General features: G+C 42.4%; 1 protein-coding gene across 1 annotated transcript in view; it reads right to left on the bottom strand.

The window, feature by feature from the left end:
- Positions 1 to 290: 290 nt before the first annotated feature.
- LOC138256707 (ribose-5-phosphate isomerase-like) overlaps positions 291 to 24,803 on the bottom strand; it is a 109,012-nt gene continuing 84,499 nt past the window's right edge. The window contains exons 5-6 of the mRNA XM_069205871.1: positions 10,205 to 10,304; positions 291 to 444 (exon numbers count right to left, since the gene is read on the bottom strand). Coding sequence (XP_069061972.1) covers positions 347 to 444; positions 10,205 to 10,304 — 198 coding nt within the window. The 3' untranslated portion in view covers positions 291 to 346. The remainder of the gene's footprint in view (positions 445 to 10,204; positions 10,305 to 24,803) is intronic.

The following is a 24,803-nucleotide window of genomic DNA, read 5'->3' as shown; positions in this document are numbered from 1 at the left end:
TTAAAACTCGAAGACACAGAATAAAGTAAATGGCATGCACATACAAGAAGGCAAAATTAGAATGAACCGCAAAAATGTGCTGAAGTAAACATTTACATGAGGTCCTAGTGAGATTTCACATTATTAAATTATTTTTTTTTTTTTTTTTTTTTAGAAAAAGAAATATGGTGCAGCAAGCTTTCTTGATAAATGCCAAGAGAAAAGCTTCTCAAAGAAATTGGCGAATTCGACTTAATTCCATAAATTGCATTAGAATAAAAAAAAAGGTTACTGCGGCACTCCGGATTGGCACACTGGGGCGGATTAAGTACATTGGAATAAAGCAAAGTGTGTTCTTGTACTACTGTTACTGCACAGGCTTGTCACGGACACTGACTGTGCCGTCTGCCATACCAAAGTAGACCTTCTCTGCCATGCCGATAAATAGACCTGTGTCTACCACACCTGCAAAAAAAAAAAAAAAAAGACAGTCATCAATGTAGTGCTATTGAATTCACCTCTGATAGCTGTCTCAATGCAACACAACAGGCAAAAAAAAAACACTGAAATTGCCCCAACTTTTAAATGTTTGTTTGGCCTTAATCTTAACACAGCTCAGTATCGTGGATTAGCTTGTGCAAAATACAAATGCTGATCACCTGAAAAAAAGTTGGTTGTTCTTGTGTTCAACACTATGTCCTCCAATATGGAAACTGCATGCAGTCCTATGAATCATGTGCTTTAATCTGCAACTTTACATCGGTCCATATTATTCCCCCCTGTTTTCCAGCTGCTATGCAGCAAACTCCTACTGCCACTTTCTGTCCTCAGATATGTACCCCGAAAGTATGCAACCTAACCATCCGCTTTTATTCTAAAATACAAAGGTCTGTTTGAAGTCAATCAAAAAAAAACGTTCTGTAGCATACACTTAACACCATCAAACATCAAAACAAGGAAAACTTTTGTTGTAGGACTCTCGTCATGAGGATGAGACTGCTGAATTCAGGCGATAGCACCACCGCATGGGGGGGACTGAGTCTTATCCCACACAGTCTGGCAGTTGTGGGCCTAACCCTTTCAACTAGCTAGCAGCACCTCACCAAAACCTAGAAGTAAAGGTGATTTGTGGCAGCCTGACGCATGGCACTCTGTAACTTCTCAGGGAAGTTGAGGTGGAATAGATCTTACCAGTTACATAAGACTCCTACATGCAGAAGACAAAAAGAAGCAGGATTTGTTTCAATATATTTTATTGAAGCAACTGCATTCTATGTAATTAAGCATAAATTCTGATTATTTGTATAATAAAACAAAACACTATTATCATTTTGACAAAAAATGAGAAACAGGTAAGTCCTAACATTATGTCACACTAGTGAATCTAAAATCACTACCTGCACTTCTAAAATCTAGCCGTGTTAGCCCTAATCTGCCCTTACTTGATCTCTGCAAGAAAGACCCAACCCCATACCTGGATAATGAGCAGGAGGGTTGTCTGTTGGTCACCTGCACTTTTCCCAGGTGTTTGGAGTGATAAGGCCGAGTCTAGCAGCAATGCAACAACATGGCACAGCATAGGATGCCTGGCTGGCATATTTCCCTCTAACCTGGTTAGAGGAAGTGTGTTTTACAATAAAACGTGTTATTGTTCTGAGAACTGCCCTGGCGAGATAAAATGGATTTTCTGTGTAGGGTAGACTTCGTACTCTTTGGACCGGCAATAATCAATAAATTATCATGTACAGCTTCGTTCAGCCTTGGACTGAGAACAAGATGAAATGTCATGCAAAATAACTAACGACAAATCCTGCATGGAAGGGCAGCTGATAAAAATAATTAAACAGCTCCACTAAAATTAATCTTTTGCTAAAATAATAGGAATAAAATGAAACAGGACTAGGTGAGAGGTCACAGGTCTCAAACTCAGGGCTAAAATAAATGTGCCCAATTAAAGCGCTAAAATAACCCCACAACAATTTCACTGTAAACAGAATGAAAGTGTAGGGCACAAAGGAACCATTCTGCTAGAACTAGTCAAAAGGCAAAATATGTACCCTTACGTTTGTGCTTGTAATTGTTCAAAAAGAGTGTAAAAATGTAAAAACGACCCTCTTTGGAAAGGCCTTCACCACCTACGTAGTCCGAATTGGAAACAAATAAAACCTGTACCTGGAGGAACAACTCCTTAAAGAGCACAATCTGCTTTAGAAGGGATTGAACTTTGGACCATGGTCATCAGGGTGATGTCAGTGCTGAGAAGTCACAAAAGAGTATAATGGAAAACATCACAAAACAGTTGCATTCAGAAAGCAATGACTATTGTCCTCGACTGGTCCTCTAACGCATGCATCTCCCTGATCACCTGGTCATGCCAGATTAATGAGATCTTGAAACTCCTGTCTTTAGCAAAGCCAGGGGTAATCATCACAAAGGACCTAAAGGATCATAATATGCTTCATCTGAACCAACCTGGTTTCAACCCATTTCAAAGAACATTGCCTGTTCTTCTGCATATGTGAGATTATCTTCTAGAAATGATGGATTAGGGTTTATCTGATTTAACTTGATGGATCAGAGCCCTAAATCCAACTGACCAAGGAGCGTTCATGGAACATCCCAGAAAATTAACTGGGATGCTCAAAACTGGTTTGTCCTAATTTCTAATTATATGAGCAAACAAGTAAAATTGCCAATCCTGTTGGTCCTCAGTCATCCAGTTCATCCCACAGCTTCTTCCAAAGGCTCCAAGAAAATATGGGTATTGCTGTGGTAGCTCCACCCTCTATAAAATCTATTCAGACAGGCCAAATACAAGTAAAAGTTGATACTTTCCCTTTAAAGCACATGTACTGTCCCTTGCTGTGCTTGTCCCAACACGTATTTGCCATACTTGGTTAATGGCACTGACCTGTTCAAGACGCTCTTCATTAAGCTATGAATGCTACCCAGACTAAGCAGTGCCTTCAAGAAAGACAACAACGGCACCCATAAATCTCTGCCAGCCCAACACATTTCCATTAAAAGATAGCTAGATGGAAATAATCTAAGCCTAAATGGATTGGAAATAAATGTGCTACTCTCTCCCAAGGCAAGGCCAATCGGTTTACCTTTCAAATTGCCAGCATTGACAGACAAGGCCAATTTTATAGAATCAAAGGCAACAAGAGTTACAAATCTGGGGTCTGCAACTCTTTCCTTCTCCCCACAAATAACTCCAGTAACCAGAAGTGCAGATCTTCAACTACAAATGCTTGGCAAAATGACACCTAAGCTCAGCACCAGTGTTTGTCACCTTGCAATGGAACTATGTTACCTTCAGTACAGAAACACAGTGCAGATTGACCTCCAACAAATGATTATGAAAACCTCAATTACAAAAATACTGTATAGCTTTGTAATGTTGAGCAGTCATCCTAACTAGTTCCCAAGCACTTTCATGTTGATACTTTTACTCTGTCCCTGGAAAACTTCACATTGAGTCCACTGACTCTTAGAAAGTCTACTACCATTCTCAGCCTCTTATGTTCACCGTTTTCAATCCTCGGCGCCAGGACACCCTTGCGAGTGCGCTTTATAAATATACGTGACAACCCAAAAAATGTAGTGCTTTCAAAGCCTTTGAATTATGAATTTGTGCATTAGGCAGTGAAAAACCATTGTTGCCAAAACCAGATCAAATATTTTTCTTTAAAGTTAAAATACCCACATGGAGTAATGAACACTGAAAGAGCCAAGATGTTTAGCACAGAGGAATTTGGAGAGTGCTCAAGTTGATAGGGAATAATAATGCATTTACTCGTACCCAGAACATTTCATACACGAGCAGTATTACTGGAAATCTATCCGTCAAATATTCTTGTCTTACTCTTGAGGGTGCACACACAAACTAATTTTTCTATTCTCCCTTTTGGTCACCACAGGAATAGCCTGCCATAAACAGATTCTAAATTATATATTATTTTACATTATTTTAATTTCTTCAGTTCTTGTTTTACTTTTATATTTTTGACTCAGCATTTTATTTTACCCCAAGCTGACACGCAAATATTTTTTTTTTTCCAGTTTCTCCCTGTTGGAAAATCCATTTGTGTGGTTCCACCAAGTAATTAGATGAGCCCACTGTCTCTTGACAGTTAGGCAAGGCCACAGTACAAATAGGTAAAAACTGCACAAGTGGCAAAAGCATAAAATACTGCATGTGGGCTGCAATGTGGCTTTGCATTGCCACATGAGAATATTTAAAACATGGCATCAATGGCCCTAAACTCCTGTAAATAGACATAAACAAACCTCATCTTCCAGGAGAACAAAAAGTGCCAGCTATTGCAGCTATCTTGCTGCAAGATTTCTGGCAGAAAGACGTGGGAGATTAATCACAGGAACTTCAACCAAAATGTATCTGAGGAATGAGAGGTGATAGGATGCCACCGAATGACCACACAAAGCTTATCCAAGAACTCTGAAGATGGCACATTTACATAAAAGCAAAGATCTAGTGAGGGCCTATTTTTAACATTATCCTATTTCTTGCCAGGCTGACTCCATTCTTTCAGAACAGTGGGTGAGGAACAGTACTAGTTGGAGTTGGTTTTCCACTGCTGAGGACAGGAAAACATCCAAATTTAGCAGACAAGCCTAGTGTGGGGCTAGTAGAACTTCAGAAGCTGAAACAGTCTTGTATCATCTTGGAAAGTATTTGGATTATGGCTATCTGGGATTGTTTTAGCCATATGTTAGGAGAACTGCTACCACATTAGGAAATGACTAATTTGGGAAGTGAATAGGCATAGACTAATTGCCCTACATTATCTATTGCTCAGTTACTACTGTTTACCAGTGCTGTATTCAAAAGCATGATATCACCCTTCATTCATTCTACTGAAAGTCCATTTTAACAGAGGCCAACAGACAACTGGAGGATTTCAAGGGGGGAGCATTTGTGAATATTTTGAAAAGCTCTTTGATTTAATCACTTCTTGGTTTATTGTTTAGGTTTATATTTAAAGCAAGAATAATGTAGGTTTTTATTGATTTTGCCAATCTCTTACCTAGGAATGGAATCAAAATAGAGGCCTGTACGAAATGTGCCGAGTGGCAAACAAAAAGCCTGGTGCATACATTAGATAGCAAATGAAACCTCACATTTTCTCAGATTGTCACTTACCTTTATCTCGCTCTCAGATCAGTGCAATGGATAAACGAACCTACTCAGCTTACATTCGCTGCGCTCCTGTTTTATTCACCAGAATTTATAGAGGGTCTCCTTTTTATGCGCGTTTAAAGGCTTACTCTATTTTCTCAGCTTTCCTCGCCCATACAATGGTAAGCACCTGTTCTGGCAGCTGTCACAATACCTCCCAAGAGGACTGCACATACCTTGAAATGTAAACTCAGCTATGAACAGATTGTCCATTCATCCAAGGTTGGCTGAAATGGCAATATTTATGCTGTTAGTGGCAAAGGGATGCTAGCAGTATAGGACTGTGTTTTGCTTTGCTTGCCCTCTGTAGTTTATCCTCATTGCCCGAATAGGAGGTATTCCTGGGAAGATTGAAACCTGTGAGGCAACTTACAAACAGATCATTGTACAGTCGGTATCTCCAGAAATAAACATAGATGAAGACAGTGTCTGACATTTACAAAGGCAAACCACACAGTGGCAGTGAGGAGGCTTCATGACTACGTGCTGCACTGCAAAATGTAACAGTAACTTTATGATAACTTTTGTATACAGCGCTTCGCACTACCCTTATATCGTTTCTACGTGCTGCAAATAACAAAGGAATGCTCAGTTTAATGGTAGCTAACCTACCTGCCTCAGACGGATGGAAGCCCGAGTGGCCATGCCTGGATTCAAACCTGTGATCTGCCTACCTCATCAGGGAGGGAACGTCTACCTCAGTGAGTCAACCTACTCGCTTAACAAATTCTCTCTGGCTTGCGTTCAAACTAACCCCTCTTTAAAGTGGTTTGTTTTGTTTGCGCAAAGTACATTTTGCCACAAACAGCTAAAACTTGACATGTTTGCCATGAACCCTGGAGATATCTATGTAAACATTTTGAAATGTGTTTGCGTCTTTGCAAGATGAAGAAGTCTTTGTCTCTAGACAGAGACTGATGTCCCAGCAGCAGGAGGATAAGAGAAAGGGCAGCAGGATTTGCCAGGAGCTTTGCCACAAGCAGGTGGTCTTAGCATGACGGGTGAAGAGAGATTGCTAAGTCTCGCAGATATGGTGGGTGAGTTTGTAAGTGACTGGAAGTGCTAAAGGATAGTCAGGGGTATTTTCCATGGCAGCCATCGGAGATGCTTGAAACGAACCTTTGAAAAAATTACATGTGGCTCCCCATCTGTAGCACCTGTGAACTTTTAGTGCTCATCAAAACAATCTGTTCACACCATGCTGCACACGCATACTAGGCAGAGTAAGTGCAATCCACTCAAGCCAGTCCCACCTGGAATTTCTGTTTTGACCATCACTATGGAGTTGCTGTTTTGTGCATGCAACTTAAGATATTTTTGCGTAAACTGCATTTCAGCTACTAAGAAAAGTAGAAACCTTGTATAACTCATTAAATTGAACAAAAAGCAGCTGCTTATTTAGGAAAACAACAGGTGCATTCTATTAATTAATAGGGAACTTTGTAATAATGTCAAGCGCACATTAGACATAGATAGTTCACTACTTCCCAAAGATGGTAAATTTATGAAACAGAAGTCAGTGAAATAAACCGATGGTGACAAAAAAATCTACAAATAAGGATGTATGATGCTTCTTACTTGGAGTTTACGATCACCTGCATTGATCGCTGTTACTGCAGAAATGTGGTCACAATGTGTGCCTACAGACAGCCGGAATCCACACACACTAAGGTGTCATTTGGAAACAGAACATAAAGCTCTAGCAGGAAAGAACAGAGACCTTTTTTTGCCAGGAAATTGCAAGACGTTACCCAAGAAAAAACAAACGCTGTGAAAATCATAGCCTCCACTGCAGGAAATCCACTAAAACCATCCTAATACAGGGTACATCGCACTGCCAAAAATCAAAAAGCTTTTTAGATAGATAAAAAAAGTTATTCTTCCAGCTAATCTTGACGAGGCCAATAAAATGCTTGGTAAAAGGTGACAGAAAAGTTTAAAATGATAACCCTATCTTATATCACTGTTTGTCGCTGTATATCTGGCCCGTCTTAAAACAACTCATTGCTCACCTGAAATGAAGTAGGTTGCTTTACAACTGGACGAAGCGAATGACTCAATGACAGAACTAGTTTATTTGCCGACACCCACAACAACCACAAAACTGTAATACTGAAAGACTTCAAATTCTCCAAGTCAACAGAGGGGCGGGCAACAGTATCTAACATGTTTAACATTGTCAACGGCTTCTGTGCTACTATGGTTTAGAAAGAGAAGACTGCGTTAGAATAGTGGTAGATGGTGCTTCTTCCATATGTGGCACTGTAGGAGGACGAAAGCCAACACGCTGAAAGTGGCTCCACATATTATCAGACCCCACCGTACGATACACTGGGAGACCTTCCTGTCCCAAAGATGGATGGTGATCTTGAGGAGGTGGCGAATCTCACAGTACAAATGCAAGAACTTTTATGTTTAGAAATGAGGGCTAAACATGAGGGTTTGTGGTTTCACACACAAGTGATAATTAGTAAAGCTGTTGAATGATATTTTTACATTGAGTAACAAAGTATGACAATTCCTTCTGACTTTGGACTCTGTAAAGCAGACCAACTGTGCAGTCTCCGCTGCATTGTGCTTTTAGCTTACTATGCCAACATCCTTGATAAACTAAATTTCGTGTATATTTATTTGCATGGAGCCAAACCACTTTTTACCATGAATAAAAACAAATTCAATTAAGAATAAGCCGCAGTTATTGAGAAGAATAAGTGAATCTCGACTGGTAGAGGAATTCCAATTGCTATCTGACACTTGAGACCTGTGAATGTTTTCTTCAAAGTGTTGCTGAGGAAATACAAAATCTTGCAACTTCTCTAAGGTAATAGCTTATGAAAGTACTTTCCTGGGAACAATGCTCACATCAATGAGCAAGTAGTTCAACATTTTCAGGAGGGGGTGATTTAGCTCTAGAACGTCCATTTGGCTGAAAATGTAAGCAGAACATTCAGCTTTGACAGAAACTCCGACTAAAAGTCCTATGCTTTTCAACTCTTATTTATGCAAAATTGGGTTCTCAGCACTTAATAGTACTAAGGAAAAAGTACTGTTCCAGACAAAAAGTGAAGCACAATCAGAGGATTGCAGCTGCAAGGATTCATCCACAGATGGCCTGTGTCTCTGCAGGTAATCAGGCAGACCCATCACGGTAGTTCAGAAGGGCCCTATTGTCCAAATATTTATGTGCAAAATGTTTCTGTCTGTGGAAAATAAAACCTGAACACTTTTGGACAACATTTTCTTAGAACCTTGTCAAAAATATTTTGGCTCATATGTTTATCTAAAATGCAGTGTAGAGAAATGAAGAAAATACTCAACTGTTTGCACTGCACGAAAAGGTGGTCCCCTAACTACCTGCACTCAACTAGCTTTTATTTACAAACCAATGTCCTCTGCATTTTAGATTTCACCAACGAGGAAATGATTTACCACATATGCTTGACGAGTGTGATAGAGGTCGATGATGTGGAGGTTGAAATTTTAAAGATTTTGTGGCTCCTCTCAGATTCCAGAACTTTCTGTCACTGAAATGTGAGGAAAATGTGGGTTTTTAGCCAAATATTGAGATTTGCAAATGATTCTGCGTAACAGAACCTGGTCAGAGCTCCACAAGTCACCTTATCTTGGATTCCCCTAGGTGTCTAGTTTTTAAAAATGCCAAGGTTTGCTAGGTTTCCCTAGGTGCCGGCAGAGCTAGAGGCCAAAATCTACAGCTAGGCACTTTGCAAAAAACACGTCAGATTTCAATGTAAAAATGTGATTTGTCCATGTTGCGTTTCCTGTTGCGAGCATTAGGCCTACCCACGCAAGTGAGGTACCATTGTTATCGGGAGACTAGGGGGAACACAGAATAGCAAAACAAGTGTTATTGCCCCTTGTCTTTCTCTACATTTTTTCCTTCCAAATGTAAGACAATGTGTAAAAAAGACGTCTATTTGAGAAATGGCCTGTAATTCACATGCTAGTATGGGCACCCCGGAATTCAGAGATGTGCAAATAACCACTGCTTCTCAACACCTTATCTTATGCCCATTTTGGAAATACAAAGGTTTGCTTGATACCTATTTTTCACTCTTTATATTTCAGCAAATGAATTGCTGCATACCCGGTATAGAATGAAAACCCATCGCAAGGTGCAGCTCATTTATTGGCTCTGGGTACCTTGGGATCTTGATGAACCTACAAGCCCTATATATCCTCGCAACCGGAAGAGTCCAGCACACGTAATGGTGTATTGCTTTAAACAATCTGACATTGCAGGGAAAAGTTACAGAGTAAAACGTGGAGAAAAATGGCTGTTTTTTTCAGCTCACTTACTATATTCTTTTATTTCAGCTGTTATTTTCTGTAGGAAAACCTTGTAGGATCTACACAAATGACCCCTTGATGAATTCAGAATGTTGTCTACATTTCAGAAATGTTTAGCTTTCTGGGATCCAGCATTGGTTTTACACCCATTCCTGTCACTAACTGGAAGGAGGCTGAAAGCACCAAAAATAGTAAAAAAGGGGTATGTCCCAGTAAAATGCCAAAATTGTGTTGAAAAATTTGGTTTTCTGATTCAAGTCTGCCCGTTCCTGAAAGGTGGAATGATGGTGATTTTAGCACCAGAAACCCTTTTTTGTTGACATTTTCAGGGAAAAAACCACAAGCCTTCTTCGGCAGCCCTTTTTTCACATTTCTTTTTAAAAAACTAAATTTTCACTGTAGTTTGGTTAATTTATTGGTCTCCTCCAGGGGAAACCACAAACTCTGGGTACCATTAGAATCCCGAGGATGTTGGAAAAAAAGGACGCAAATTTGGCGTGGATAGCTTATGTGGACAAAAAGTTATGAAGGCCTAAGCGCGAACTACCCCAAATAGCCAAAAAATGGCTCAGCACTGGGGGAAAAGGACCAGCAGCTAAGAGGTTAATATTATACAACAAGCCCTTGATTCCTCACCACGGGCACAAACATTAAACATATTGTAAATTTATTGTAGCACTTAATGACAACCAATTTCTAATGTGAACCGGTTACCTGGAATCATTTTAATAGCTGTATTCACTGTGCTCCAGTTGTGTAACTTGTCAAACTTCCAGTCTAAAAGGAAATTGCTATTATCTGTCACCACTGGACCCTATGGAGAAAGAATTGAAAGTATGTCAGATTTCTTTAAAGTCCATTTCTGACTCGCACAATTTACCTAGTTATCTCGAGAATTATAACAACGACACAAATCCAGAAAAGGATGCTGGTATACTCATCTTACAGATACAGTCATTTAAAAAATGGAGTGAATGCTCAACTTCCCCGTGGTGCAGTAAACGTCTGCCCCATGCATGTACATGGAAGCTACCCTAAACAAACAAACTGACAAATCTTTTTCAATGTGTAAAAAACACTACGTTTTTAAGCTGAAATCCTTGCTAAGAAAAGAAAATGAAAATTGAGTCCATGACCTCATGCACCTATGCTCTGCTTAAATGGTACTGTATTTCCCCTTCCCTTCTCAGAACAGTCAATGCAGCTGTAGGGCTGTCCAAGTGGATCTGTTTCAGCTTCATCCATGTATATAGGTAGGTGTACATTTGCTTCATTCTTCACAAACTCTATCCAATGTCAACAGCCACCAGAATGCATCAGTCAACCCCTTTGATCACACACACAACACTATGCACATGGTCTCAGATGCCATGATTTGCTGTGAATGCCGTGGGATGTGAATTCTATATTTATTTGTTCTGTCTTCCTAACCTTGTGACAATGGCTCTCTGCTCCACAAAACATAAATGTATTAAAGCCATACTTTGCATGTGTGCCTCAAGATTGGTTTTAGATTTTTGTGAATCTGAATAGTATGTGTTGTGACCTCTAGGTGGGGAGGAACTTTCAAACCGCCCCTGACAGCATGTCCTAAACTGCCCAAAGTAAACCCTGCAGGTAACCTCTAAACATGTTATCTGTATTTGTATGGTGCACAAGTCACCTGGGGAGATATCCTGGTGCTGAAGCAGGAGCTGTATGGGCAGAGCCAGGGTCAGAGCTAGGTGAGGAGCCAAGTCTTTGGTTTCTTGTGGAATTCAAGAACTGAGGAGGAGGCTCTGATGTGCAGGGATAGGTTGTTGTTCTACTCACAAATAACAGCATCTAAAATGTCAATATGCAGACTTTGTACAACTCTTCTTAAAATTCTACTCCCTCCAAAAATCAACACCTCAAACACTGCCTGCATCTCATCTAGATCTGCATGCTCATCGCTTACCTTAAGTTTAACCACATCAGGGCAAAATTCCTTACTTACCAAGAACAACAAGCAAGAAGTAGTTCAAACCTGGCTCAATGACTACAACCTTGATGACTTAAAACCCCAACTTTCACCAAATGCCATGTCACTTGGATTACTACTGATCATGAACCTCACTCTTAAGGGATACAATGCCAAACATCTAAGACAGCCTGGCACCAGCCCTCTCTTGTAAAGAAATGGCAACAGTTTATCCACATTGTGATTTGAGAACTGCTGTGCAAGACCTCGTATTTTCTCATCTGGATGGTGGTAACGACATGCTCCATGACCTCCCGGACTGCACATTTCTCCCCCAAACCCTCTCACTTATACTCTCTGGGCATCCTACACACCACAGAATGTCTCATCCAGGGCTGGAAGAAATGTGATCACATCCACTCCATCTTGTTGGAATGACTTTGGCTCCCATTGCTGGCCTGCACGGTCTTCAAAACCAGATTCATCATTTACAAAGCCATCACAACCAGTACCCCCGTTTTTCTTCCAGGCAAGTTCTCCATCACTAGCAGCTGTCGCCACACCTGTAGTTAGGCCACTATCAGACTGCAGACTAAGAAGTGTAAAAAAGAAAAAATGTAAGGCATCATCCGTTTTCCGCCCAAGTATTAAAGATCTGGAACAACATCCCTGTAGCCACCAGGATCTCGCCAACGCTGTTCCAATTTAGGAAAGAGTTCAAAACATGCCTCTCCATAGAACACTACATCCCGATGCAGTAACATCATAATACCCAGCTAGCTCTCCTATTACTCATAGACAGTATGCTTGCCTTTGAACCTGTATAGTACCCACTGCCTCTTTTCCTTGGTCTACTCTTGCAGTTTGTGATAAGAAAGTTTAATAGCAACGTGTTTTGATCCCCCAGAGAGCTTCCTCACAGCCAATGAAAATAAAGTGCACTAACTCCCTTAAAAAGATAAAACAAACAACAGACCTAGTAAAAAAGTCTATAAGCCTTTCACAAAATGAAAAGAAAGAAAAACAATGCATTTAAAAACTGACAATTCATCAATCCTTGATTATATCCATAATATTTGATCAGGTTTATACTCCTCAAAATATTCAAAAACCATGTGTTGAAACTAATGTAATAAAAACCTTTGTATAAATTAATCTCTTCTATACGTGCAAAATGGCCATGTAATACATGAAAGTTTCTTGTACATCATAAATTCTGGACAAGTCAAAACAAGTCCAGTGTTTATAGGTACTTACTGGCCAAGTGACTATATGATATTACATACATTTATTTTCGCACATGATTAATCTTTCCAAAATATTCATCATCACTCCTTCTAACCTATAATTTTGCATCCAGTTAACATAATTGCATTGTACTTCCTACTTTATTCTTATTCTTCTTTATGTCAATTTTCTACATAAAAAAGGCAACAACACATGCACCACCGAAAATAAGTGCATTAAAAATGTATGTGGAACAAGAAAAGTGATGAGCAATATTCCTGACCCATAGTATATGCCCCTAACTCCTGTCTCCCTAGATATATGTTCCTAAAACCAAAAGGAGACACTCCATTTAATCTCATATTCTAACTGCTAACAGCCTATTTGGACCGAAAGCTCCTCATCCAAATTCAGGCGAATTGGGGCCTTACTTTTAATAAGCACAATATATTCAGACTCCAAAATCCGGAATTTCCTCTCTGTCACCTCCTCTCAATGGAACCTCCACCCTGTCAATGCCAAAAAAGGAAAGATTATACGAATTCTTGGCATGTTCTTTTTCCCCCAGAGTCTATCTACTGGATAATTCTGATCACAATTTTTGATAGCTCGCAGATGCTCCAAAATCTGTTTCTTCACTGGAAAGATGGTACTTCCAATATAACGTAAACCACATGGACATTCTAAAACATATACACAAAAATCACTATTACATGTGATTGTCTTGTTGATCTTCTTTTCTTGTCCATTCGGCATTGTGTACGTCTTAACATTGGCACTATTTTTACAAGCTTTACAATTTCCACATTTGAAGAAACCCTTCTATTCAGTCAGCCAGTGATCAATATATAAAATATATATATATATATATATATATATATATATATATATATATATATATATATATATATATATATATTTATATATACACAAACACACACACACACACACACAAGGACATCACAGCCTAGGCAGTGGTGCGGCGGATGCGGGGGACGGAGGCGAGGGCGAGGCTGGCGGAGCGAAGATTGCGGGTGGGGGTGTGGAAGGTGAGTGTCGTTGAGGTAGGCTGGACCTGTGTTGTGGAGGGCCTTGTGTGTGTGGATGAGGAGCTTGAAGGTGATCCTTTTTGGTACTGGTAGCCAGTGTAGGTCTCTGAGGTGGGGAGAGATGTGCTTGTGGCGTGGAACGTCAAGAATGAGGCAGGCAGATGCGTTCTGGATTCTTTGCAGCATCGTTTGGAGTTTGGTTGTTGTTCCTGCATATAGGGCATTTCCATAGCCCAATCGGCTGCTGACCAAGGTGTGGGTGACAGTTTTCCTGGTTTTGACGGGAATCAATTTGAAGATTTTATGGAGCATGCGGAGAGTGTTGTAGCAGGAAGAGGAGACGGCGTTGTCATGCTGAGTGTGGAGTCCAGGGTGAATCCCAGGTTGCGTGTGTGGGTGGTGGGTGAGGGTGCGGATCCTAGGGAGGTGGGCCACCAGGAGTCGTTCCATGTTGAGGGGTTGGTGCCAAAGATGAGGATTTCTGTCTTGTCTGTGTTCAACTTGAGGCTGCTTGATTCCATCCAGCTGGCGATGGCGAGAAGTCCGCTGTGGAGGTTGTTCTTTTCCGTTGAAGGGTCTTTCGTGAGGGATAGGATGAGCTGCGTATCATCTGCGTAGGAAACTATGTTGATGTGGTGGGTTTATGTGATGGTAGCGAGTGGGGCCACGTAGACATTGAAGAGCGTGGGGCTGAGCGATGATCCTTGGGGGACGCCGCAGATGAGTCTGGAGGCTTCTGACCGGAACGGTGGAAGGTGGACTCTCTGGGTTCTCCCTCGAGAAATGACGAGATCCAATTGAATGCCTTGTCCCGGATTCCATCGTTGTGGAGGCGTGTGTGGAGAGTGTGATGACATACCATGTCAAAGGCGGCGGAGAGGTCCAGGAGGATGATTGCTGCTGTTTCACCTTCGTTGAGCATGGTCCAGATGTCGTCTGTGGCAGCAATGAGTGCGGTCTCAGTGCTGTGGTTTTTGCGGAATCCGGATTGGGAGGGGTCGAGTGCCTTGCTGTCTTCCAGGAACCGGGATAATTGGCTGTTTACAATTTTTTTTATGACCTTGGCTGGGAAAGGGGGGAGGGAGATCGGCCGGTAGTTCTTGGGGTCGTCTGGGTCAGCCTTAGGCTTTTTTAGCTGGGTGTTGACTTCTGTGTGCTTCCAACTTTCTGGGAAGGTGGCTGACTCGAAGGAGCTGTTGATGGTGTTGCAGAGGTAGGGGGCGATGATGGTGTTGGCTTTGCTGAAGATATAGGGGGTTATTCTAACTTTGGAGGCGGTGTTAATCCGTCCCAAAAGTGACGGAAAAGTGACGGATTTACCACCAGCCGTATTACGAGTCCATTATATCCTATGGAACTCGTAATACGTCTGGTGGTATATCCGTCACTTTACCGTCACTTTTGGGACGGATTAACACTCCTCCAAAGTTAGAATAACCCCCATAGTGTGGGAAGGGGTCAGATGGTGATCCGGAGTGGATAGAGGCCATGGTGATGGTGGTGTCTTCTATGCTGGCAGGGGTCCAGGTGTGGAGGAGGTGGGTGTTGCATGGGGCGTTGGGTTCGTGGGTGTTTGTAGTCAGCTGGTGGGTCTGGGGGTTGAAGCTGTAGTGGATTTCTTCTATCTTTCGACGGAAGTGGGTTGCGAGTGAGTTGCAGAGCTCCTGCAAAGGTGGGGCTTCAGTGGAGCAGGTCCTGGGAGGGGAGAGCTCTTTGATGAAGCCAAAGAGCTCCTTGCTGTTGTGGGAGTTGGTGTCAATGCGTTTTTTGAAGTGAGTCCTTTTTGGTGGTGCGGATCAGTTGGTGATGTTTGCGTATGGCATCCTTGAAGACGATGTGGTTGGAGTTGGTAGGTTTGGTGTGCCAGGTTTTTTCCAATCTACGGCATAGTCGTTTGGATTCTTGTAGCTCTGGGGTGAACCAGCTAGCCTTCATTCTGTGGGGAGTGTGTTTTTTTTTTTGAGCAGTGCGAGGGTGTTGGTGCAGTCTTCTATCCAGAGATGCAGGTTGGTGGCGGCTGTGTTTGGGTCTGGGGTCCCAGTGGGTGGGGCCCGTGCGAGGGTGGAAATCAGTTGATCTGTTGATATTTTGCTCCAGTTGCATCGGGGGGCTTGTGTGCGGTGGTGGTGAGTGACTGGTTTATGGTAGGAGAAAACACATGGATGTTGGTAATCCACAATCACCAACATCCATATCAAATCTCTAGTGATACATTGGCACAATGAAATTCATTCCTAGCTTCTCCCAGAACAGAAACTTTACCTGCCATAAAGTTGTTTTGTGAATATAAACTTGTCCACCTCCCTACACACCACGAGTTCACAAAGTTCTCCACCTTGATTCCCATCCCAGGTTACCACTAATACAACCTTATTCTCTTCTTCAAATCTGGCTCAGTGTACCTTTAAACTAACTGGAGACCGATTCTTGCTGGCTCTAATAATTACCAACACTCCCTCCACACTCAACTCCTCATGTACTTTGAAAAAAGCTATCAATTGCCTCTGGACACAGTCTTCACTCCTCCGTCAATGATAATCTTAACACACAAAGAATCATCCCTCGCACACACTCTTTCCCATTCTTCATGGCTTATTATCTCTTCTGATACAATCACACAGTTCAGCAAACCAACTACACACTCAATCTCACTGTTGGAAACGTTTCTCAGAGCCACACTCATTGGATCTCGACAGAAAATTCTGCTAAAACAAACACATGTATTTGGGACAGCTGCTAAACGAGTATTGGACTGACCATGCCCATACTGTTTTTACTTAACACTTGACAAGTAAACTAATGGTTTGTGACTAGTAAATTAACACAAACTCTCTTTCCCACAAATAAATCATAAAATGATGAGCTCCCCAAACACAAGCTAACATTTCCCTTTAAATAATACTGTAGTTACGCTCTGAGCCTGATAAACATCTGGAAACAAACCTCACCACATTCTCCTGAACACCAATATCTTGATTCAAAACTGCTTTTAAGCATGTTGCATTGGTGTCAATGGTGATTCCACACTGGGCATCATTCTAGAGCAGCTGTAATAGAAGTGCCTCAATACTCAACCCTTTCATCCTATCAAACACTACCTGACCTACAATTCCTGCACATATTTTCACCTTTCTCAATAACTTCCTGAGTGGTTCTGTATGGCACACTAACCTTTCTTGGTCACATACACTTCGGTACTGATTACCGGTCTTTGTATGCTAACTTTTCATGGAAATACTGGATAATATTTAATTTTGCACACTCCAAAAGCTAGTGTGCAAATTTCTGGTGGTTATAACGCCTTGTGGCAATTTCTCTTTATAAAACATGGCTGTCACAATAGTGATAGGTGAACCAGAGTCCATGGTCACACCAAGGTCTACCTCGCCAATTTCAAATCACAAATCAGATGACCATTTCCTTTGTTGTCATTTTGGCCTTCCACAATACCACATTGTGTTGTCTTCTCTCATCCTCATCATCCAGTCTATTAATTTGTTGTTCATTTACTAAAATCACTTTCTGCACAGTGGACACACTTTAGCAAAGTGGAAGATTTTCTTGCACTTCATGCATGCTTCATAGACATTTAAATCGCCACATGGTTGTGTGATCAACCCCAATAAAATTGTCCCTGGTTATTTCCTGCACTTTTGTCCCGTCTTCTACTGCCACTTGGTATATAGGTAGTGTTATTGTCTTTGACACAGACTGTACCTACGGACCCTGATTTCCCACTGAACCTAGACTTCGCTAGTTCCTTAGGCTAAGCAAAGACCCCTTTATGCCACTGGTTATCTCCCGTGTTTTATCAAGTGCCTGGTTCCTGCAAAATAATTGTCCCTCTTATGTCCTACCATCTTAACAACTGACTACTTGTTAATCTATCACTTTTTATTCTGTGTGCCCTCAAATTCAGATGTGGATGATAAAATATTCAATTCTGCTAAAAAACTGTTGATATATTCATACTTTTTGCTGAACGCAGGTGAATAACAAACTATGCCTCACCACTATTATGCGTGGATCATCGTTAAAGTAATTCTCCAGTCTTTTTACAGCTTCCATATAGACATTCCACATGGCAAGTACAGGAGATGGTGGAATCAACTCAAGTAGGTGATCAAAATATTCACTGCCCTTCTGTGCCAAGACAATTGTAAACCATAGCTTTTTGTGGCAGGATCAAACCTGGCGCCATCTATGGCTATTACATAACCATGTCCTGTACCATTGCCTCCATTTCATTCTGAGAACCCCGTGCTCCAGCAAATATTAGGTTATTAAATTAGTGTTTTGAATTAGGCAACCACAGGGTTCTGAAGCGGTGAGAAAAGGTTCCTTATAAAAACTTTCTCCTTAATCACTTACAAGCAGCGTTTCTTATCCTGCTCTTTTTCTAAAACTTGTCCTTTATAATTTAAAATGCTCTCACCTCAGAAAGTCTTCACTTCTTAGTCAATTATTTTTCTTTCCATTTATGTTAAAAGCATAATGCAGCCTTGGATGTGCTTCACCTCGCTGTTCCTTAACTTTGTGGAAACAATCTCACTGTTGCCTCGTGGAATGGCCTAAATGTTCTGCCACTCAAGCAACCATTGGGACACATTCTGAAGGAATTAAATTCTGTCTGCTGCTAATCCGGTTGTATATTTCAACCAACTCGAGGAAGTGACTGTTGTATTTGGAGACGATTGTAGGTAGTTTGTAACAAGGGGGGGCACCATTACCAGTTCAATATCTTATGGAATGTTGGCAGTTGGAATGTTAGGTGCGGGGAACGTTAGGATATTCAATGCTGGGAAACGGAGGAGATAAGAAATATATAAAGGATTTGGAAGGAGAAGTGGAGTGAGGATCCATCTTTACAGATTTGGCAACGACTAGGTACAAACGCACTGCGAATCACAACTATTATACAGCTGTACATGACTGACATGAGGTGTAGCCCGCTACATGAACAAAAACCTCAGAAACACTTCAGAAACAATATATAGCTCTAAGTGATCATCTATAAAGGAACCAGTAATTACCATTGGTCCCATGCCAACACACAGCTGCTCAACCTTCGTGCACTTCTAAACTGATTATCTTGTGTGCGGACCCATTGGTAGAGAGAATTAAAGAGTATTTTATAAATTATATTTCTACATATGAAGATGATGAAGACCTCAAATTTGAAAAACATCCTGTTGCGTTCTTTGGGCCCAGGAGGACTGTCAGTTTATAACTGCACACAGAAGGAACCTAGAGAACGGGATGGCTTTAAAAACGCTTTAGAATATTTAAATGCATATTTTAATTCACCAGTCTGCATCAGTTGAGCAGTTTAAATGTTTCCAAAGAAAGCAAGAAAAAAATGAGAACATCGAAGTCTATGTAGCATCCCTAACAAAAATTTGGCCATAACAAACAGATTTGAGGATCCTCATGATGAACTGGTTAGAGACCAAGTAGTGATGCATGCAGCTAACCCTTATGTTCAGGACAGGTTATGGACAAAGAGAGAAGCATCACTGCAAGAAGTAATTGACATAGTTAAAAGAGCGGTGAGCTGGACGATGTGCCAAAGCTGTGACAGCAGAAGACAAAAATAAAATTGAAGACTATAATGACAATAAAACTCTTATTGCAAGAATTAAGGTTAAAAAGACATCAGTTACATAACAAAAAGGATAACTAAAAAAAAGAATTCCAGACTACTACAGAGAAATACAAGGGAAAATCAAACCAAGGAACTTTCAAAAGGAAATGCTACAGACAAGGTCATTTAACTCATGACAATAAATGTCCAGCATGCTCACAAAGATTCAGGGTGTGAGATAACAGGGCATTTTTACAAGGTATGGAAAAGGAGAAAAGAAAAGTCTGGGAAATTGGGTGATGAGACAACAGACTCAGAATCAGATAAAAAGGATGAAACCGATGTTGATGTAAACATGTGTGTGTTTAATATAGTCGAAGAAGTACTTAATGTGGGGGCACAACCTAAAAAAAAAAACATTTGTGACATGATTGGTGGTGTCAAAATTTCAAATGTAGCCGACTCAAGGTCACCCTACACGATCATCAATAAGAAGGTATGGGATGGAAAACTTCCACCTGTTTTAGGTAATAATTTGGATCCTGCTGACATTAAACCTAAAACATTTACAGGATAAAACATCGATATGGTGGGGGTAAGGAAACTACTCTTCAAGTTTAAGGACAGAGGGGCGAATGTAAATTGTATGTCTCTGTTAAAGGGCTTTCAATTTTGGGATGATGTGTCCAAGGTGAGTTAGGAATTACTTTGAATCTTAACAGTACCACAAGAGTGTTATCCTTTCACGCTAATGATGAATATGGGCAATACATGTTACAACTGTACCCTGAAGTGTTTTCTGGAACCATAGGCTAACTTAAAAAGTTTCAACACAAAATCATACTGAAGGACAATGCTACACCTTGTTTACACAATAGAAGAAATATACCCATGACCACAAGAGAACAAATAAAGCGTGAATTGGAGAAATTGTGTAATGCTGGAATTATAGAATAGGTGGAGTCATCAGAATGGGTATCAGGATTCTAAATAAACATATTGCAGTGGACCTATTTCCCTTGTTTAAGATAAACAAAATGCTATCGGCTACTAAGGATGTAAAATGGTTCACTACAATAGATCTAACAGCAGCATACCACCAAGTTCTGTGGCACCGAGATTGTCAAAATCTGACCACCTTTATTACACCTTTTGGTTGTTCCCGATTTGTGAGGGTTACTTTTGGCTTAGCCTCTGAGGCGGCCGTGTTCCAGGAATTGATGTTTGAATTCTTGAAAGAATGAAGGTATATGACATTTTTTCAAGATGATATTTCAATAAAGGAAAAGACCAGGGAAGAACATGATTGTACCATGGAAAAGGTAATGAATATTCTAAAAGGAAAAGGATTAACCGCAGAATTCACAAAATGCAAATTTCCAAGACAGAAAGTAACTTATTTAAGACACAAAGGGGGTTATTACAACATTGGCGGTATAAGGCGCTTACTGCCGTGCAGAAGACCGCCAATACACCGCCGCAGCCGCGGTAGACTGCCACAGCTATTATGACACACATCATGGAATCTGCCGAAATTCAGACACCCACACAACACCGCCACACCAAAGGTCAGCGATAAACTGGCAGAAACACATCCTCCACCTCCACGCCAACAGAAACACGCCCATGCCATTACGACTCACGAATCCACGCGGCAGTCTTTCAACCAAGGTATTCCATTGGCGGTACACACCGCCACGCTCAAAATACACACACATCTCCAAAACACCGCCACATTGGACAATTCAAAATACACACACCTGATACACATACACACACCACTCCCACACACCCAATACTATATAAAACACCCACCCACATCACCCACAAACCCCTACAACCACAATTCACGAACGAAGGCCAGAGAGATAGCACAGAACAGACAACCCCATCACACAGAGGCACACAACACCATCACCCACGCAACATCCAAGCACAAAACACTACATACCACTATACTCACCACACTCATCAACACATACACCACCCCACACACACCACCCCATGTCACGTCAAAGACACCCCCGCTTCTCCGAGGAGGAGCTCAGGGTCATGGTGGAGGAAATCATCCGGGTAGAGCCACAGCTATTTGGCTCACAGGTACAGCACACATCCATAGCCAGGAAGATGGAGCTATGGCAAAGAATAGTGGACAGGGTCAACACTGTGGGACAGCACCCAAGAAATAGGGAGGACATCAGGAAGAGGTGGAACGACCTACGGGGGAAGGTGCGTTCCACGGTATCCAGGCACCACATCGCGGTACAGCGGACTGGCGGCGGACCCCCACCTCCTCCCCCTCAACTAACAACATGGGAGGAGCAAGTCTTGTCCATCTTGCATCCTGAGGGCCTCAGAGGAGTCGTTGGAGGAACGGACACTGGTAAGTCTAATCTTAACCATCATAACCCCCACCCTAACTGCATGATATCATACATCCCCACCATCACACCCTCCCCTATCACCCCAAATCCTCACCTATCTACCCATGACACCAACCACCCATCCCAACCCCAAGACCTGCATGACATAACTAAGCATGGACACCCATCACCAAAGCATTCCCACCGCACAGACCCACAACACCCCCCAACCATCAGCACACAAGCCCCCACATAGGAATGCCTGCACTGGGGTTCATGAACACAAAACCATTGCACACCATGAAACACACACATGCAATAATCATGTACTTATACCCCCGCAGGAACCCGAAGGAACGTCACCACACCAGAGGGTCCAGACAACACCACTCCACCCCCAGAAGAGGCCCACAGTGACGACAGCAGCTCTGCCCCACTGGATCTTGATGACCAGCCCGGACCATCGTGGGCCTCAGGACAGTCAGTTCCCCTTGCCCAGCCACAGCCCAACACCGAGCTTACACCCTCTGGTAACACCAGCACAGCACCCACCCAGCGGGCCCAAACCTCCCTACCCAGGACAGGTCAATCAGCGGTGTGTCCACCACTACAGGGCACCCAGGCTAACCCACCACCCCAACAACAACAGGGACCTGGGGGCAGTGGTAGTGGGCACACGGTCCAGGGGACGGAGGCACAGGAACACAGGGGAACTGGGAGGGCTGCTGTGCGACAGAGGGAGGACAGGCCAAGGGAACCAACTCTCAACGAGGCCCTCTCCTCCATCATGGGAGCATACCACCAATCCCGGGAGACGATGGCCATGGTCCTGGACAAGTTGCAGGAGACCCTGCGTCTGCAGGAGGAACAATATTTGGGGTTCAGGGAGGAGCTCAGGACCATCGGCTCCGCCCTGGGCACCATCGAAGGGGTGCTGACGGACATTTAAAAGACCTTGAGGGACACCGTGGCACTCCAAGGGGCCCCTGACACTAGCCACGACGATGGAAGGCCCACCACCTCCGCCGGCGCTAGTGGGCAGGACGCCCCGCCACAGGACCACCACACCAGCACCCAATCCCCTGCAGACGGACAACCGCCACACAAGCGGGCCCTGAGATCCAGGAACAGGACAGAGCAAGATGGCAAGACCCCCGCCAGGAAATAAGACCACCCTGTTTGTCCACCCACTGTCCCACTTTGTTACCCTGCCCAAATCGGAACTGACCTAGCTCCACTTCCAATGCCCAGATGTGCAATGTACCTGTGAGACTAATAGACTGGACTCTGCCATGGACATTCCTCCACCATCACCCATTACCATTTTACAACCCCCCTTCATTTTGTTACACTTAAATAAACACCCTTGAAACACTAAAAACAAATGGAGTCAGTCTATGATTTGTAAATCTGTATTATCAATTACAGTTTCATAATGGGTTACCCATTGGAAGGCTAACATACCTATGTCACACATCACAAGCCCTTCAAGGATGCAAACAGTTGACACGTAGGTTACCACATTTGTGAAACTGAAATGGAAGAGGACAACTCAGTTAACAAATAGTGAGTGAAATGTCGGTACAGGATAGAGGTAGATGTGTGAAAGTTAATGTAATGGTAAAAATGAAAATGTTCTCACCTGTGTCTCACTGGAAATATTGCTGTATGACTGACTCCCTGTTGTCGTTTTCGTCTTCATCAGCTTCATCCTCATCACTGTCCACAGGCTCCACAGGCTCCACAGCTGCCACAACACCGTCATCTGGATCATCCTCCTGCAGAAAAGGCACCTGGCGTTGCAATGCCAAATTATGGAGCATGGAGCAGGCGATGATGATGTCGCACACCTTCTTCGGTGAGTAGAATAGGGATCCACCTGTCATATGGAGGCACCTGAACCTGGCCTTCAGGAGGCCGAAGGTGCGCTTGATAACCCTCCTAGTCCGCCCATGGGCCTCATTGTAGCGTTCCTCTGCCCTGGTCCTGGGATTCCTCACTGGGGTCAATAGCCAGGAAAGGTTGGGGTAACCAGAGTCCCCCAATAGCCATACACGGTGCCGCTGGAGTTGACCCATCATATCAGGGATGCTGCTATTCCGCAGGATGTAGGCGTCATGCACAGAGCCAGGGAACATAGCATTTACCTGTGAGATGTGCTGGTCTGCCAAACAGACCATCTGGACATTCATTGAATGATAACTCTTCCTGTTCCTGTACACCTGTTCACTCCTGCGGGGGGGACCAGAGCTACATGGGTCCCATCAATGGCACCTATGACGTTGGGGATATGTCCAAGGGCATAGAAGTCACCTTTCACTGTAGGCAAATCCTCCACCTCAGGGAAAATGATGTATCTCCTTACCTGTTTCAGCAGGGCAGACAACACTCTGGATAACACGTTGGAAAACATAGGCTGGGACATCCCTGATGCCATGGCCACTTTTGTTTGAAAAGACCCACTTGCAAGGAAATGGAGCACTGACAGCACCTGCACGTCAGGGGGGATTCCAGTCGGATGGCGGATTGGTGACATCAGCTCTGGCTCCAACTGGGTACATAATTCCTGGATTGTAGCACGGTCAAACCAGTAGGTCATGATAAAATGTCTCTCTTCCATTGTCAACAGGTCCACCAGAGGTCGGTAAACATACAGTGAGGTCCCCCCTCATATTTCTTTGTTAAATAATGAATTTCACACAGTTTATCAGTTATAGCGATCAAACAGGTAAAAAATCAAGTGAGTAAGGTTCAAGTGAACGCAATCTTAAATATCACATCAGTCTTTATAAAGTCCAATTCCATCCAGGATTTATTGAATCACATCTTCCAATAATCAATATGTTTCATGAAGATACATCTTAAGCCATACACATTGAGCCAACACGTGTTTCGTCTTGGGATAATCCTTTTGTCCCCAACAACTTCTTCAGGGCTCTAAATTATGAATACAAAGTTTATATTAGAAACCAAAATACTCAAGCCATATGTTACTTGTTGTTAAATTTTGAAATATGTCCTATAGAGAAGAAAAGGACAGTGTACACCAAAGGGTGTGAGAGGAAAAGTGATTTACCTAGTTTACAAGCCTTATAACCCCATGCCTAATGACAAAAAACCAAAAATATCATCTCCTAATGCACCCCCA

This window comes from Pleurodeles waltl, chromosome 1_2 (assembly GCF_031143425.1).
Source record: "Pleurodeles waltl isolate 20211129_DDA chromosome 1_2, aPleWal1.hap1.20221129, whole genome shotgun sequence".
Lineage (NCBI taxonomy): Eukaryota > Metazoa > Chordata > Amphibia > Caudata > Salamandridae > Pleurodeles > Pleurodeles waltl.
This window is presented reverse-complemented; position numbering and strand designations above follow the sequence as displayed.